Source organism: Octopus bimaculoides, chromosome 14, assembly GCF_001194135.2.
Source record: "Octopus bimaculoides isolate UCB-OBI-ISO-001 chromosome 14, ASM119413v2, whole genome shotgun sequence".
Classification (NCBI taxonomy): domain Eukaryota; kingdom Metazoa; phylum Mollusca; class Cephalopoda; order Octopoda; family Octopodidae; genus Octopus; species Octopus bimaculoides.
In genome coordinates, this window is record NC_068994.1 from 3,438,130 (window position 1) to 3,452,718 (window position 14,589).

General features: G+C 38.4%; 2 protein-coding genes and 2 non-coding genes across 7 annotated transcripts in view; 3 read left to right on the top strand and 1 right to left on the bottom strand.

Moving 5' to 3' along the window:
* LOC106870051 (zinc finger protein OZF) lies at positions 1 to 10,259 on the bottom strand. 4 transcript variants are annotated; one of them, XM_014916021.2, is made up of 3 exons: positions 9,719 to 10,259; positions 5,034 to 5,180; positions 1 to 3,136 (listed from the first exon to the last, which is right to left on the bottom strand). In XM_014916021.2, exon 3 carries the CDS (start codon positions 3,109 to 3,111, stop codon positions 2,044 to 2,046), a length of 1,068 nt encoding a protein of 355 aa, XP_014771507.2. In that variant the 5' UTR covers positions 3,112 to 3,136; positions 5,034 to 5,180; positions 9,719 to 10,259; the 3' UTR covers positions 1 to 2,043. The 4 variants fall into 4 exon arrangements, with proteins under 4 accessions (XP_014771507.2, XP_052828936.1, XP_052828937.1 ...); XM_052972976.1 differs by lacking the exon at positions 9,719 to 10,259 and adding an exon at positions 7,679 to 8,440; XM_052972977.1 differs by lacking the exon at positions 9,719 to 10,259 and adding an exon at positions 7,192 to 7,358.
* The window catches only part of LOC106870091 (uncharacterized), a 36,711-nt gene that overhangs the window by 12,566 nt on the left and 9,556 nt on the right, over positions 1 to 14,589 (top strand). The gene's annotated exons all lie outside the window — the stretch shown is intronic.
* On the top strand, positions 10,932 to 11,004 carry Trnak-cuu (transfer RNA lysine (anticodon CUU)). Its single transcript has one exon. It is a non-coding gene; the product is annotated as a tRNA-Lys (tRNA).
* Positions 11,404 to 11,475, top strand: Trnak-cuu (transfer RNA lysine (anticodon CUU)). Its single transcript has one exon. It is a non-coding gene; the product is annotated as a tRNA-Lys (tRNA).

Below are 14,589 nucleotides of genomic sequence, written 5' to 3' on the forward strand. Positions count from 1 at the left end.
TTCTTAGTTTTTTTTAATGATGGTTAGATACATAGACAGATAGAGAGTGAGAGTTGGGCAGGTGTTGTAACCCTCTTGAAATGAAGCAAACAACAGTGATTATGAGCTGGGAGAAGAGGGGGAAAAATATCATATATATATATATATATAAATCAGGGACATACCACCAAGGTTGGCAGTGCCTACCTTGAATAAAATAGAACGATAGCAACATTTTCCTTTTATGGCAAAATATGCACCTAATTCAATAAAATTATGAAGGTTACTCTGATTACTCTGCATAAAATGCAAAATATTTTATTTTTTTGTAGATTAGGTAGGCATAATTCGCCCTTGCTTTTCAATCTCGGTATTTAAGCTACGCATAGTACTGCTGTAGTACACACGCTGCATACACTCCTACAACACCGTTTTCTTTGCATGCTATAAAGGCAGAATTAAATTTGCCTTCAACTCAGACACATGTCTGTTTCTCTTATTTTTTGTGTTTTACTACATAAAGGTCACCAACTGCCTACCCTGAGTAATTACTGATGGCACGTGCCTGATATATATGAGACACTCCACACAACATAATAAATAAATTAAAAAAAAACATAATATGTAAGATAGACATGGACCCTTACAATGTTTAAGGGCAAGGGAACGTTTTGGTGAAGTTGTGGAGAGCATTGGTGGTAATTAGTTTCAGTGCAGATTGAAACCATGATTGCGAGTTCACACAAAACCCAAACAGTGCCAAATTCTTGTAGATTGTAATTTTGTTCAATAAATGAAAAAGTTGGGGTGAGAGTGATGGTTAATGACACATTATTATAAATTTCCAGTGAAGACATGTTGATCCATAAACAAGGACATATTGACTGAAACTGGACACAAACATTGATCACTCCTTACACAGGGAACATCATTTCCAGGGATATATTCAAATGAAAGAGGAGAGGGGGAAAAAACCCGTAAGTTGCCAGTTTTTTTCTCTTTAGTTTTACAATTGAAATGTACCTTTTTTTGTTTTTCATTGATACAGGCACCAATGTCAGAGATGTGAAAATCTCTTTTCCTTGTCCGAAACAATGTCACATACAAGTATATCCATTTTGTTTTCTTTTTGTCTTCCTTCTGCAGCAGTATCATATAGAAATGAACCCTGCTTCTCACATGTACAACTATTATAAACAGTTGTACTTCCTTTACACACACACATATCTATCTATACATACATCATTTAATATACACAAAATTTTAAAAGAGCTACTAACAGTTTCATGCTGTTGAGCTACAATAATTTCCCAGATTATTGTATCTGTACGGTACGAAACTATTGGTATCTCTTTTTAAAATTCTGTCTATGTTAAATGATATTCATTTCTCACTGGATGGAATCCTTCTTTTGTTGATCCTACCTGTAATGGAACAGTAAACTATATTTACATATATGTATGTATGTGTGTATAAATATATAAAAGAATGTAGACTTTCTTATGTGTTAAGTGACCTTTCTGGTTTTAAAAATATCAATGTCGTTCTGATGTAGCTTGGCAAGCACAGCTACCAATATCACACACACACACACACACACGGTCACCACTTAATGTTCACTCTGCTTGCTCCTTTCTCTGCATAGCAACCGTTGTGGTATCCCAAACACATCTTGCTTTACACAAATTCCATTGTTTCCAGATGTATCTCATAGAAAGATGTCATTAAAAGACATTATTATTATTATTATTATTATCAGTCCTAGCAATGAAACGAATGTACTTTGAAGAAATACTGTTTATCACATTCCAAGGTACTTATTAACTGCAAACATCCATGCACCTTTTTCTGTCAGTTTAGTAATTCTCTCTGTAAACACTGATGAGGTACTGCACGGTACCACACAAGAGTCAATGCTAAAGAACAACTGCCGTGCCTGTTTCTCTGTCTTAAATGCCCGGTGGAGGCTTCACTATTTAGAGTGGAGAGAGGGAAAGAGAGAGAAAGAGAGAGAACGAGAACATTAGAGAGTTAAATCACATTCAAGACAAAGAGTTGTCTCCCTTATATGTTCATATAGTGCGTCACCCCTTCGTGCTGTGGTATATCCGTGGTATGATGTGCTTGAGATACACTGAGGGTCGCTTGGTAAGTTTCTGAAGTTGCTGCAGCAGTGTTCTGTGGGACACAACTCAGTTTACGGTCGCCAAGTTTATTGGTTCGCTGGTGTCGCTCCAGATGGTCTTTACGAGAAAAGGCAAAGCCGCAAATGTTACATTTGAAGGGTCTCTCGCCCGTGTGCGTCCGTTTGTGGACAGTGAGGTGGTATTTCTGGGAGAACGACTTGGTACACATATCACAGCAGAATATCTTCTCGTTGGTGTGGGCCTTTTTGTGTCTCTCTAGATAGCTGTTCTCTGAGAACGCCTTCCCACAAACGTCACACTTGTAGGGAAGCAAGGCAGCATGAATTCGCTCATGCATATCTGCATCGGACCTTTCTGTGAAGGCTTTCCAGCAGGCTTTACAGTTGAATGGATTATCGTCTTGGTAGTTAGCAGGCACCTGTGGTTGGGGTTGAGGCGGCGGCGGCGGTGGAGGCGGTGGTGGTGGTGGTGGCGGCTGTGGCTTCTGATAGGTAGTGCTCTGGTTCTGGAATAGAGATTCTTCGTGTGTCTTAAAATGGCGAGTTAGATCTCCATTTCTTCCGAAAGCACAGCCGCAAATATTACATTTATATGGTTTGTCAACAGCAAAAGATCTTGCAGTGTTTGGGTTGGGATTCTCATACTGGGGGGCCATCGAAGGCATGGTCCCCTGCCCATGGGTTTTCATGTGACGAGTCAGATTACCATTTCTTGAGAAACAGAAACCACAAATGTTGCACTTGAAAGGTTTCTCGCCAGTGTGTATGGTCTGGTGCTGTTTCAGGTGTGATTTATGAGAGAACGATTTTCCGCAAACATCACAACCAAATGGTTTGACAGCCTGATGGGTGAGTTTATGCCTCTCCAGGTTGTCAAACCGTGAGAAACCTTTACCACAGATATCGCAGCTATGACTTGTCTCGATGGCATGAATCACTTCAGTTAGTTCGTAACCTGGAATGTTGGAGGTGATGATGTGATTCATGGTGTCGTCTCTTCTGGCACCAATGCTACAAAAGACAAACAAAAAAAAAAAACAAGCAGTTAGGATTTTGAAAAAACATCCAGTGTATATGTGTGTGAATGTGATGTGGTAGGGTTAATTTGTTGACCTGTGGAAGATTGTTGCATATCCTAGATAAAGCAGTTGAGATCATGTGTGACCACAGACATCATGAATATGATTAGGACATCAGGGTGAAAGACCAAGATTAGATCTCAACAGACTGGACATCACAGATGAAATAACAGATCAACACATGTATTGATATGCTGATTCTATGCGGAATACCTAGTCAACCCACATCATTTCTGAAAAACACAGAGTAGACTAAAAGTGAGAACTTCGTTAAGGGTACACGTATCTGTGGAGTGTTCAGCCACTTGCACGTTAACAGGAAAGACTGATTTAGTAGAAACAGGTGATGGATATGAAAGATGACTGCTCTATCTAACAGGATGAATAACCATGCAAACATTCTCTCAATAGTTCCTATCTGAGGAATTAAGATAGGAATTATGATTTTAAGCAGTTTCCTCTATGATTCCTGATTATATCTTATACTGGTCAACAGGAATTGCAACTGGATACATATGTCTTGGTCACGGATACAGTACAGTAAACTGTATCATACTGTGGTATCTACTTACGGCTAAGTAAACTGAGCTATAGACAGAAACATGTCCTTGTCATGGCCACAGGGAAATGAACTCAACACTGTTGGCAATACAGATGTTTTGGATAATGAACTCAGTGTTTCAAATCCACCTCAAATAAAGTGAAAGTGTCAATGTATGAAAGGGCTGCAGGTTTGTCACAGTTGGAATCTGATCCTCATCTTCAATTTCATGTTGAGAACCAGATTATCACCTGGATAAGGCACAAGTCTATCACACATTACTTTCCTTAGCTAAACTTCAGACAATAAGATGAATGCAGAATAATAGAATTCTATCTAGAAACACAATGGAGACAATGAGAGAGAAGTCTCTACCTGGTCAAAACACTAGTTGATCAGAGATAACACTCTCTGGTTATCTGGTACATATTTCTGATAGTAAGGTGCACTGAGAGGTAATGGAGAATATAGTGTTCTGTCAAGAAACACAACAGAGAGAATGAGAGATAAATTTTCACCTGAATATGACACCAGTCTATCACAGGTAATATTCCTGATAGCTAGGTGAATTGAGGCAATGGAAAATATGGTGTTCTGACTAGAAACAACAGAAATGAGAGATAACCTTCCACTGAGATAGGGAGATTTGGCTGTTATATCTAACACATAAGTATGTGTGAGCTTGTATGATTTGACTTCTATTTCTACCAGCTTTAGCAACCATGTAAAGATTCTCCCAAAAGAATTGGTCTTGTAGCATTTGGTCATTGTCCTTCAGTGCTTTTAATGGGAACTCCTATCTCTCATTATGTCAAGGGGTTAGTAAAACAACCTTAATAAGTATTTGCTATGCTCCAAGGACTTTATGGGTCAATGTGTTAACTGAAGTTTCATAGAAATGAATGAGAGATAAATCAGTGTCTAGGGGACAACAGGACACAAGTCTACCATAGACAACATTCTTCATTTAGTAATTATTTCTCCATGACAGCTAAATGAAGTGGAAAACAGTGTTTAGTGTAGAAACAGCACACTAGCTACAGATTTGATTTCATGAACTATGAGCAACCAGTCCATTCCATTATCCACTTAGCTGTCTCACCTCTACCAGTAAAATATGAGGGTAAATTTAATGGATGTATCTTATGAGTTTGTGGTTTGATGCTAACGACAGGTTTCAATATATGCACTCACTAAAACAGGTAAATACATACACACATGCAAAAGGAATTTTTAAATGAGAGCATAATGAATAAGAAGAAAGAAAAATAAATAAATTGACTGTCACCTTGAATTCTGTTTATGTTAAAAATACTGCTTCTCAGGGAGAAGCCATAGATATGAAAATGGTTCAGATTGGAGATTGTGCAAGAGCAGACAACACAATTTCTGGACAAGGAATATCGAAATGGCCACTTTAGGACACCACAACAACCTATAAATAAAATTGAAAAGAAAAATATTGGAACAAATATGTTTACAATGTTCTTCCATTTCATTAAACAAAAGATGCCACAGATGGCAGCTTATGAAGAGGTTCACAAAAAAAAACTGACCCCGAAAACCAGCCCATGTTTATAAATACAAACAAGGTTCAAGAAAGGGTCTGTGGAAATTAAGGTGGATGGTGGGGGTGTCTTGCAAGTTGTCAAATATTTCTATGGTTGGATGTGCATTTATGTGGCACCTCATGGTTGCCTTTTATGTAACACTGCACAGGCAGTTTTATGTGCTTTTTATGGGACACTGGCAGAGGACTCTTACAGGTCAATCCTCTTCCCCAGAGGGACTGGACTCAACACTTCTGCCGTGGGGCACAAGACTTCTTGAGTACAGCAAGGCACCAGGTATCCCAGCCCATTGTCATCTTGCCTGAAAGGTTCAGTGTCCTGAGGAGGCCATTCTTCACTCCTTTGTCCAGTTGTTGGTGACGATGACCAAGAACCCCATATGGGAGAAGATGGGACTGAGCATGTCCAGCTACAGTCAATCAGGCCAATGAGTGCTGAGAAGGCTGTCGCAGGTCAGGCACTGGTGCTCTGGACTTGCACAGTTCGTGTTGTCTTTGTGCCCTGCAATCCTGTTCTGTTCGTAGGAGGAGGTGGCACCTCTGTTGGGGTAACTTTGCACAGTTGATAGGCCAGCCACTGGACTATTTGTCCTGAGAAGAACATATCTTATGGACTTGATATGCTTATGCTGAAAACGCAAGAGATATCAGAGAGAGAGAATATTCATCAGCAGCAGCAACCAGCCATATACTCCAATGAGAATTTGTCATCTCTGATATAGGAAATAAATGAACCAAACCTTCACTGATGTTGCAAATGACCAATCTGACTGACTGAAATTTTGGTGTGCACAGTTGGTGTTTATTGCCCCTGTGCATCTGCCACACACAAAAACTTTCTTCTCAGTTAACCTTCTTTTGATATCGCTGCACCTCTTGTGTCCTAGCCTACACCAGGTACATCTTATGGAGTTTCTACCTATGCCTTTTCTACAGATTGAGCAGGGCCATCTACTTGAAGGGATTTGTGATTTGTCTGCCTTCCTATATCCATCTATCTAAAAATTAATTTGCAAAGGGGTCATTAATTCTATTATTATCCAATGTAACTATTCTAAGAATGATAATAACAGAGTCAATGACACAGGCGACAGCAGGCCAAAAATAGCATTAAATAGCCGAGGGATTAAAATTAATCAAAGGACATACTAAGTATGTTTACCTGCTTGAAATAACAGTCAAAACTCAGTTTTAAATTGCCAAAAATATTTTTGGCGATTTAATAATGAGTTTATCTATCTATCTATATATATATGTATAAAAGGCATAAATAGGTGGGAACTGACAGGTCCAAGAACAGATCTAACATTTCCTTTGCTTTGTGTATCATTAAAGGTGACTACAGACACTAAATAATGTTGATGTATGTGGTTATATATATATATGACAGATATGTAGATAGGTGTATATATGACAGACATATATATACACTCACCAGGTCTCGGTACTCAGTCTGCTCCTATTCATGATAATACTCCAAGTTGCAGAGGAATTTAAAAGATCTATATGTTGCTGACCTAGCTGACATAGCAAAATCTGTAGCAGAATTGGAAAAGAAAATCCAGGTTTGGAAGTAAAACTTAGAATCAAAGGGACTCAAAGTTTAACTTAACAAAGACTTAAGTTGTAGTAAGCAAGAAAATAGACACAGACATCTTCCTCCGTGTAAATGGGTCTGCTAAATATGTAGAAAGGAATTCCATCCAGTGTGCAAGCTATGGACATACAAGAAATGCATTGGAATCACAGGAAAGTTAACCGAGACAGTAAAGTTTGTATGTGAACGATGTGCAAGGGCAATATTCCCTAAGGACCCACAATAGATTTCCTCAAATACCCTGGAAGCCCCATAGAAGTAGTGGATAGTTTCTGTTACTTGAGTGGTTTAATTAGCAGCAGAGAGGGCTGTTCCGAAAGTACAGGCGTTAGAATATGAATGTCTTGGAATGCCAAAGCTGACATTGGGATCTAACGCAGGTCTGTGGATCTTAAGGTCATGTCAAACCGTGTAACCCATGGCAGCATTGAAAACGGACGTGTGATGGTAATGTACATAGAAACACGTGTTCTGATGCATAAATATGAAGACACGTGAATGTATCTCCAGTCACAGCCCGTTTCGTTCCACACACACACACACATACATAATGTACAGGCATCCATATACGCACACACACAACACATACATACATCCACATAACCTAAACACACACACACGCATTCATAAATAACGCGCACGCACACACTCAAAACACATTCACATGCAAGCAACAAACAATACACACATTTCATAAGGAAGGAACGCACACACACACACATTTCATAAAGGGACGCACACAGTAAATCCAATGAAATTCCCTTACACAGCAGACTTTGAAGGATCAGCTCTTACATAGTGAGATACAACGTGATGTAGTGACGCTCATACCTTTCCAGAAGAACATTAGTAAAGCAAGCGAGGCAGGTCCGGTCATATATGAATTCTAAAAGAGGTAAGAATTTAAGAATGTAGCAGTTTAAACACAACAAAACTGGGTCTAATAACGCCTCTGGTTTCTTTCGAGGCCCTATGTGAGCATTCTTTCGGTATGCCGTCTATGTGATTTGAACCTGATGTCTGGGCGTTACTTACGAGGAATCGCATGAATATTTAACGTCTCTAACCTGAAGTCTTGGAGTTTTCTATTTTTTAAGTAGTTACATAGATGTTATCCAGTAATGCTACTAAGATAGCAGCTGGATTCGAAACAGAATCCCGCTAATTGCCGATCAGGCGGGTTTACCGTCGACCTAGTCAGTCAAACTTCCGCTATCAGCTAACAACAATAACAAGAGTGTCAAAGGCGGGCCAAACTATAAGATAAGTAGGTAAATCACAGCTTTTAGCCAGCTCAACCATGTATATAATTAGTAATAATGATACGTAATGACTTGTAAATTAAGTACACAACCTCTTTTAGCACCCATTGCATAAATGGTACTTCAATGATATCGACCCCGGAAGAAATATAAAGTACATAGTGCAGTTTTCTGTCATATTTCCATTTATATTTCGAGAGCATCAGAAGAATGTAAATTCCCGCCCCCACCTCTCGGACTTGAACGATATTTTATCGCTCACGGAAGGATGAAAGGTAAAACCGACTTTGATGGGATTCGAACTAGGATTGCTAAAGATAAACTAAGAAATAAAATTACTTGGAAGAAACTTCTAGAAAAATTATATATATATATGAGACACTTCGATCACGATAAACTATAAATTGATATATAATAAGAAAGGTGAGAACCAAAGTAAGATAAGGTATAGAATTCGTGTGAGTGTAAAGGGAGTTATATCGGCAGTTGGGGGACAATAAGTAATCAATAAAATTGGTGAGGACCCAATGTAATGATCGAAACGTCAGCAAATGCAGGGGAAATACGGGAGAAGTCAGAGGTTTGGGAAACGGAAAGAAATAGTTTTTAATCTGTGGAAATATTTGAATAAGAGTTTAGTGTGTCTGTATCCTGGTTTGGATTAAATGAAACGATCGTTAATGGGTAATTAATATATCTGCAAATATTCATAATATAATAATAGCTACTGAACACATAAACCCATATATATATAACTCTATCAATGTATATCTCTCTCTATATATATGTGTGTGTGTGCGTGTGTAATTTTATATTTATAGAGACGTATTTCTAATAGCAGACACAATAATAGAGATACTTTTTTTTAAAAAAAACATTTATTTCAAACTTTACAATTGGGCAGCCAAAGAAAGAGACATGCGCTAATTGTGACGAATTATTAATTAGATCATACCCTCTCCCCCCGCCCCATTATTCCAGATAGCAAGTTCGAAACTTATGAAAGGGTTTAAAAAGGGATAACAAAGTGAAGGTAGGGGAAAACCGATGTCAGTTCCCTTTGATGCTGGGTGAAGCATATTTTTGGCGGATAGTTTTAACGGTAAAAACCAGGGGGGAAGGGGACTAGCTTAACATAACTCAATATATAAAAGATACACACATATATATATATACATATATATATGAGTTTACACGAATATGCATGTATTTCCAAGCTGTGTAATATATATAAACTAAAAATATGTATATGTGTGTGTGTGTATAGCTGATGTTAGGATATTTTTGTGAAGTGGAGCGAGTCGGTTGTTTCTAAGTGTTGGCGGTGTAATGGGTTTGAAATAAGAGGAGGGAAATAGCTATTATTTAATGAACATCTGCGAAGTGGTTGGCACGGACACTGAATTAAACAGAAACAGCAGCACTTTTTGTGTTATCTTCGGTTGATTAATATAGAAAGGGAGAAGAAAGAGAAGAGATCGGAGAAAGACAGAAACATGCATTGGCAACTAACAACAAATAAGAAATAGACATTTATCACTTACCTTGTCCTTGTTAGAACTACAGCGCTATATATATATATATATATATATATATATATATATATATATATATATATATATATATATAGTGAGCAGTTTCTTGAGTGTTTTTCCTCTAAATGGTTGGCATGAAGACTGGTGTTTTTAGTACAAAATGTGTTTAGAATGAGTATAGTTTGATTGTTCTCTAGTCGTTGGTGTGTGTGTGTGTATATATATATATATATATATGTATATATAGAGTGAGGTAGGTGGAAGGAAGGTACCGAGTGTGTAGATAAGTGGAAGTGTGTTGAGAGTTTGATGGCGAAGCTGGAGGTCGGGGGGAGGAGAGGGAAGAGGAAGTCACACGTTGAGTGGATGTAAACACTACAAGGGAGATAATCGCAGACGTTGGACTTGTAATGGAAGGGAGGGAGGAGGCGGTGGAGGGGAGGGCAGTGTTGTTTGCAAAACGTAGAATGGAGACATAGAACCAGGTTGAACGAACGGAAAAAGGATTGACACAAAAAGAACAACGACTAAAAGGGATTGAGTTATTAAATAAAATAATATAAAAAAGGAAGGACTGATTGAAAAATGCAGTCCCTAAAATGCCACGATTAGAATGCTTTTTTTTTTTTTTTTGTCAAGAGACTGTTCGATTACGTGTGACCTACTAGAAGTCAATTCATACCTACTATAGTTGGAAAAAAAGGTGGAATTGTCTCTTGCAACAAATAAAAATTTTGTGACACATTTTGTAAGGGAATTATCAATGTAATTTTGATCCGATTTTATTGACTATTAAATGTTCTACTTTTTTTTTATAGTCGAATACGACTTATATGTTTATGTAAAATAAAAATTCGCTGACGATATATTTTTTTGCAATTGGCTCATTTTAATCCAGCTTTGAAACATCTAATCAATTTATAACCTGGATTAGTTAAAAGACATTATAGATTGCTAGACTTCAGATGAAATTAAATGGGTTTCTTTACACTAGGTAATAATATTGTTGTGGAAATACACGAAAGTCACGACTTGCTATCATACATATACATGTACACACACACACACACACACATATGTATATACATACATACACATCTGTACATTATAACACAAAAACAAGACACATAAAACAGAAGTGACCCTGAGAGAAAAAAACTAGAAAACTGAAATGTCCTGAATTAATAATTACTAGATTATAAGATAAACGGAGCTCATAGCAGCCCGGCTAGCTCAGTCGGTAGAGCACGAGACTCTTAATCTCGGGGTCGTGGGTTCGAGCCCCACGTTGGGCGCATATTTTTTTTTTTTAATTTAATGATGATTTTGTAATAGTAATAATTTAATGCGTTATCATACTGAAGAGAAATTTCAACTTTTTCATAATCGATCCAGAAATGTATTATTCATTTTTTCTTCAGACTTAGTGTCAGAAAGGTAAAAACTAGTGATAGCAAATGACAGTAACAGTCCCAATAAGCATCTAACCTTCTGTCAGTTAAGCCAGACTATTGCTCTGGGTGTGGTTTCATTAATCATAAGGAACTGTACATTATTCACGAGTTACTGCTGTCATTTCGTCATCGACATGCATGGCTTCAATGATCCATCGTCGTCACAATAATTGTCAAAGTCACAAAAGCAAAAGGCCAATAACAGCTAAAATAGAGACACAAGATTGCAAGTTGGCAGGAGCCCGGCTAGCTCAGTCGGTAGAGCACGAGACTCTTAATCTGGGGTCGTGGGTTCGAGCCCCACGTTGGACGCAATATATTTTTGATAGCCTTTATGAAAGTTTAGCTAGAATTTGCAGGTTTACGAAACCGTTAAGAAATATTTGGAACGATTTCTATGACGATTCTGTAGTTCCGTGGGAGAAAAGTTCGGGTACTTCTTTTTTTTAATGTAAGTATAAGTATAAGTATTAAAGACTTTATATTTTTGTGGAACACTTTTGAGAAATTTCAGCGATGTGAGACGAACTGAGATTTGAAATAATATCTCGAGCAGTTTTACCTCTTGCTATGTTATCATTATCAACATCATTACTATTTTAACCCCTCCTCATTCACTGTCTCCGCCTCTGTGCCAGAATGGGTTCAGTGAACTTACTTCAGATATATTAACAAAAGTCTACATTCTTTCCTAGCTCGTCTCTAGCTCCATTATTCTCAGTTGTGCCTTCATTATTTCCGCCATCACCAACACCACGTAGTCTGCAGTAAGCCCCCTGACGCATTCCCTGGGACTACACACCAGCGAGTGAGTGGGAGGGAAAGAGAGGAGAGGAGAGGAAAGAGAGACAGACAGACAAGAAAATGAGGAAGAGAGAGTTTTAACATGCCTGTCCGAGTTGCTAGAAATAGCAGCGAAATTTCCTTCAAATCACACCTGTTTTAATTATGAAAAGATGCATTACATAACGTAATCGTACTAAAAGGATTTGACTGTCATGGCAGGAATGCCTTTGATAGTAAATCTGCATCATATTAGGATTAACCTGAGATTAAACAAAAATACAATACTTTGTGGTCTTCTATTCCCTTTTGCCGTCTGGAAACAATACAAAGAATTGTTATTACCTCCCTTTATATTATGAACCAAACCCGGGTTGGAAACTGGCCGAGGTTTGAGCAGAGGATGAAATGCATCTCGTAATCTGAGTTCAAGTCCCAACAAACAATCATGTTAATGATAATTACATTTTCACTATACATATAACTACATTTTGACGTATATTTAATAAAAAATATCTTTAATTTGATCTAAATTTAATGAATTCTTCCAATATAAAAGGGGTCGTCTCCCTACATAATGCTCTTCTTCGGGGTGCTATGAGATCACAAAGGGAGTAGCAAACTTGAAGCTGGCAGTATGGAGAAGGGTAAGCATTGCGTGGTTAGAGGGGCCGGGAATTTTCTGAAAAATTTAAAATATTTAAAGCCAGGTATACTGGTTAGACAGTACTGTTTATGTTTTAAGCATGTTATCAAACATAACTTGTGTTTTAAACATTAAAAAAAAATCTTTGTCGTGATTCAAGAAAATATGGTGGCGATGGTGGTGTTGGGGGGACATTATTTTTTCTCTCAGAAGCGTGATTGATGTATCAGTGTATCAGTTCTATTCTTCTTTGGTTATAGCCACAAACAGTTAACATCGGCGCGGCTCTCGTCGGGACAAATATCTAAAGATTGGCCCATACTGGATATGATTCTTTATGAATATCGTCGTCGTCGTCGTCACCGTCGTCGTCGTCGTCGTCACCGTCGTCACCGTCGTCGTCACCGTCGTCGTCATCGTTTAGCAGCTTGTCTGCCATGCTGGCCTGGTTTGGAAGATTTGATCGGACCTAACAAGCTGCAAGACTGAGTAAAGCTCCAGTGTCCGCTTTGACTTAGATATCTACAGCTGGGTGTGTTTCCTAATATCAACCAGTTGACAGTGTAGGTGCTTTCCCCCCCCCCCTCACTTTGCACCACAAGCATTTGTGAGGTTGCTACCAAGAAATTTGCAAGACAAGAAAAATAAAGCTCCTTTGACTGAGCAGGAGAGAGGGAGGTGGCTTTAAGGTAGAGACCAGATGGAGAACAATTGACCATAGATCAGCAGGATGAAAGTAAAGCCTGGCTCAAAATAACCAGAACTTTGTCTTGAGTTTATCATTCTTGCAATGACCAGTACAAAATATAAACAATCAGTTGTTTGATAATTTGAATACTTTGGAGATGGTCATCGAGGTGAGATCAAAGATTGAAATTAACCAAAAGAGGAATGAGTCCATTGTATCAACTGACCAGAAGACACTTTGTAGAGTATCGACAATTATTGACACTCTACAAAGCATAGGAGAGACCCACAATGAAACGCTTCTCTCATATCAGGGGTGGTGGGTGGTGGTGCTGCTAGACCATAACCAGAGGAAGACAGTTCATCTGATGGGTATAAAGTTATATTCAGAGACACACACCCAGCTTTTGGCCCACAGATGTGCTGTCTCCTCCTCTCTCTCTGCCTTTTCTATCATTATTATAATGGACTTTGCTGCTCACAGCTGGCTAGTTTTGAACCACTCCCACTCAGACACTCTCTATTCATCTATCTCTCTCCCTCTCACACCCACAAATCCAGTACTAGCCATTACATCCAGTCCTTTCTCCCCACTACATCACGCCCATGGAACCCTCACCATGCACATCTTTCCTGCAGATGTCAATTTCCAAGTTTAAGCAGAAATATTGATGCCCTAAATGTCATTGGTCTTGGAGAACCTGCAAAGACTATGGACACAGTCTCCCCAGTCAAACCCACTTTGGTAGTATTAGTAGTAGTAGTAGTAGTAGTAATTTGATAGAGCTTGGTGATCTGACCATTGATCTTCTAGGATCCACCCCCCTCCCGCTCAGCATCAATGTAAGAAACACTGTTGGCACAGTTAAATTCTTCCACTACCTCTTCACAATTTGCCATACTGCAGTCTCATGACTTCACCGTTTCCCTAGCAGAGTGGCTGAATGAGTGCTATGCCTTGCCAAAGTGACAACCGTACCCTACATAGCAAGGCCCCATTGTCTCTCTGTGAGGCATTTTGAAAATGCTTGCATGGCAATATTCATCTATAAACATCAACAAATACTTGCAATTTCCAACAGGTGAATACTAATGGCTGTATTTCCTTATTCATTCATTCCATTTTACATCTATTTTATAATGCCATTTTATCATACCAGCAAGGATTACGTGAATATATTTTATTGTGGTTTTATTTTTACAGCTAGATGCCCTTCCTGTTGCTAAACGTTACATGTTTTTCAACCAATGGAATAATATTCTGTGTTAAAAGATATAGACATATTTCCCACAAATGATGTTTTGGACTT

Coding starts and splice junctions, on each gene's coding strand:
- LOC106870051 (XM_014916021.2), bottom strand. CDS start 3,111: ATGAATCACATCATCACCTCCAACATTCCAGGTTACGAACTAACTGAA.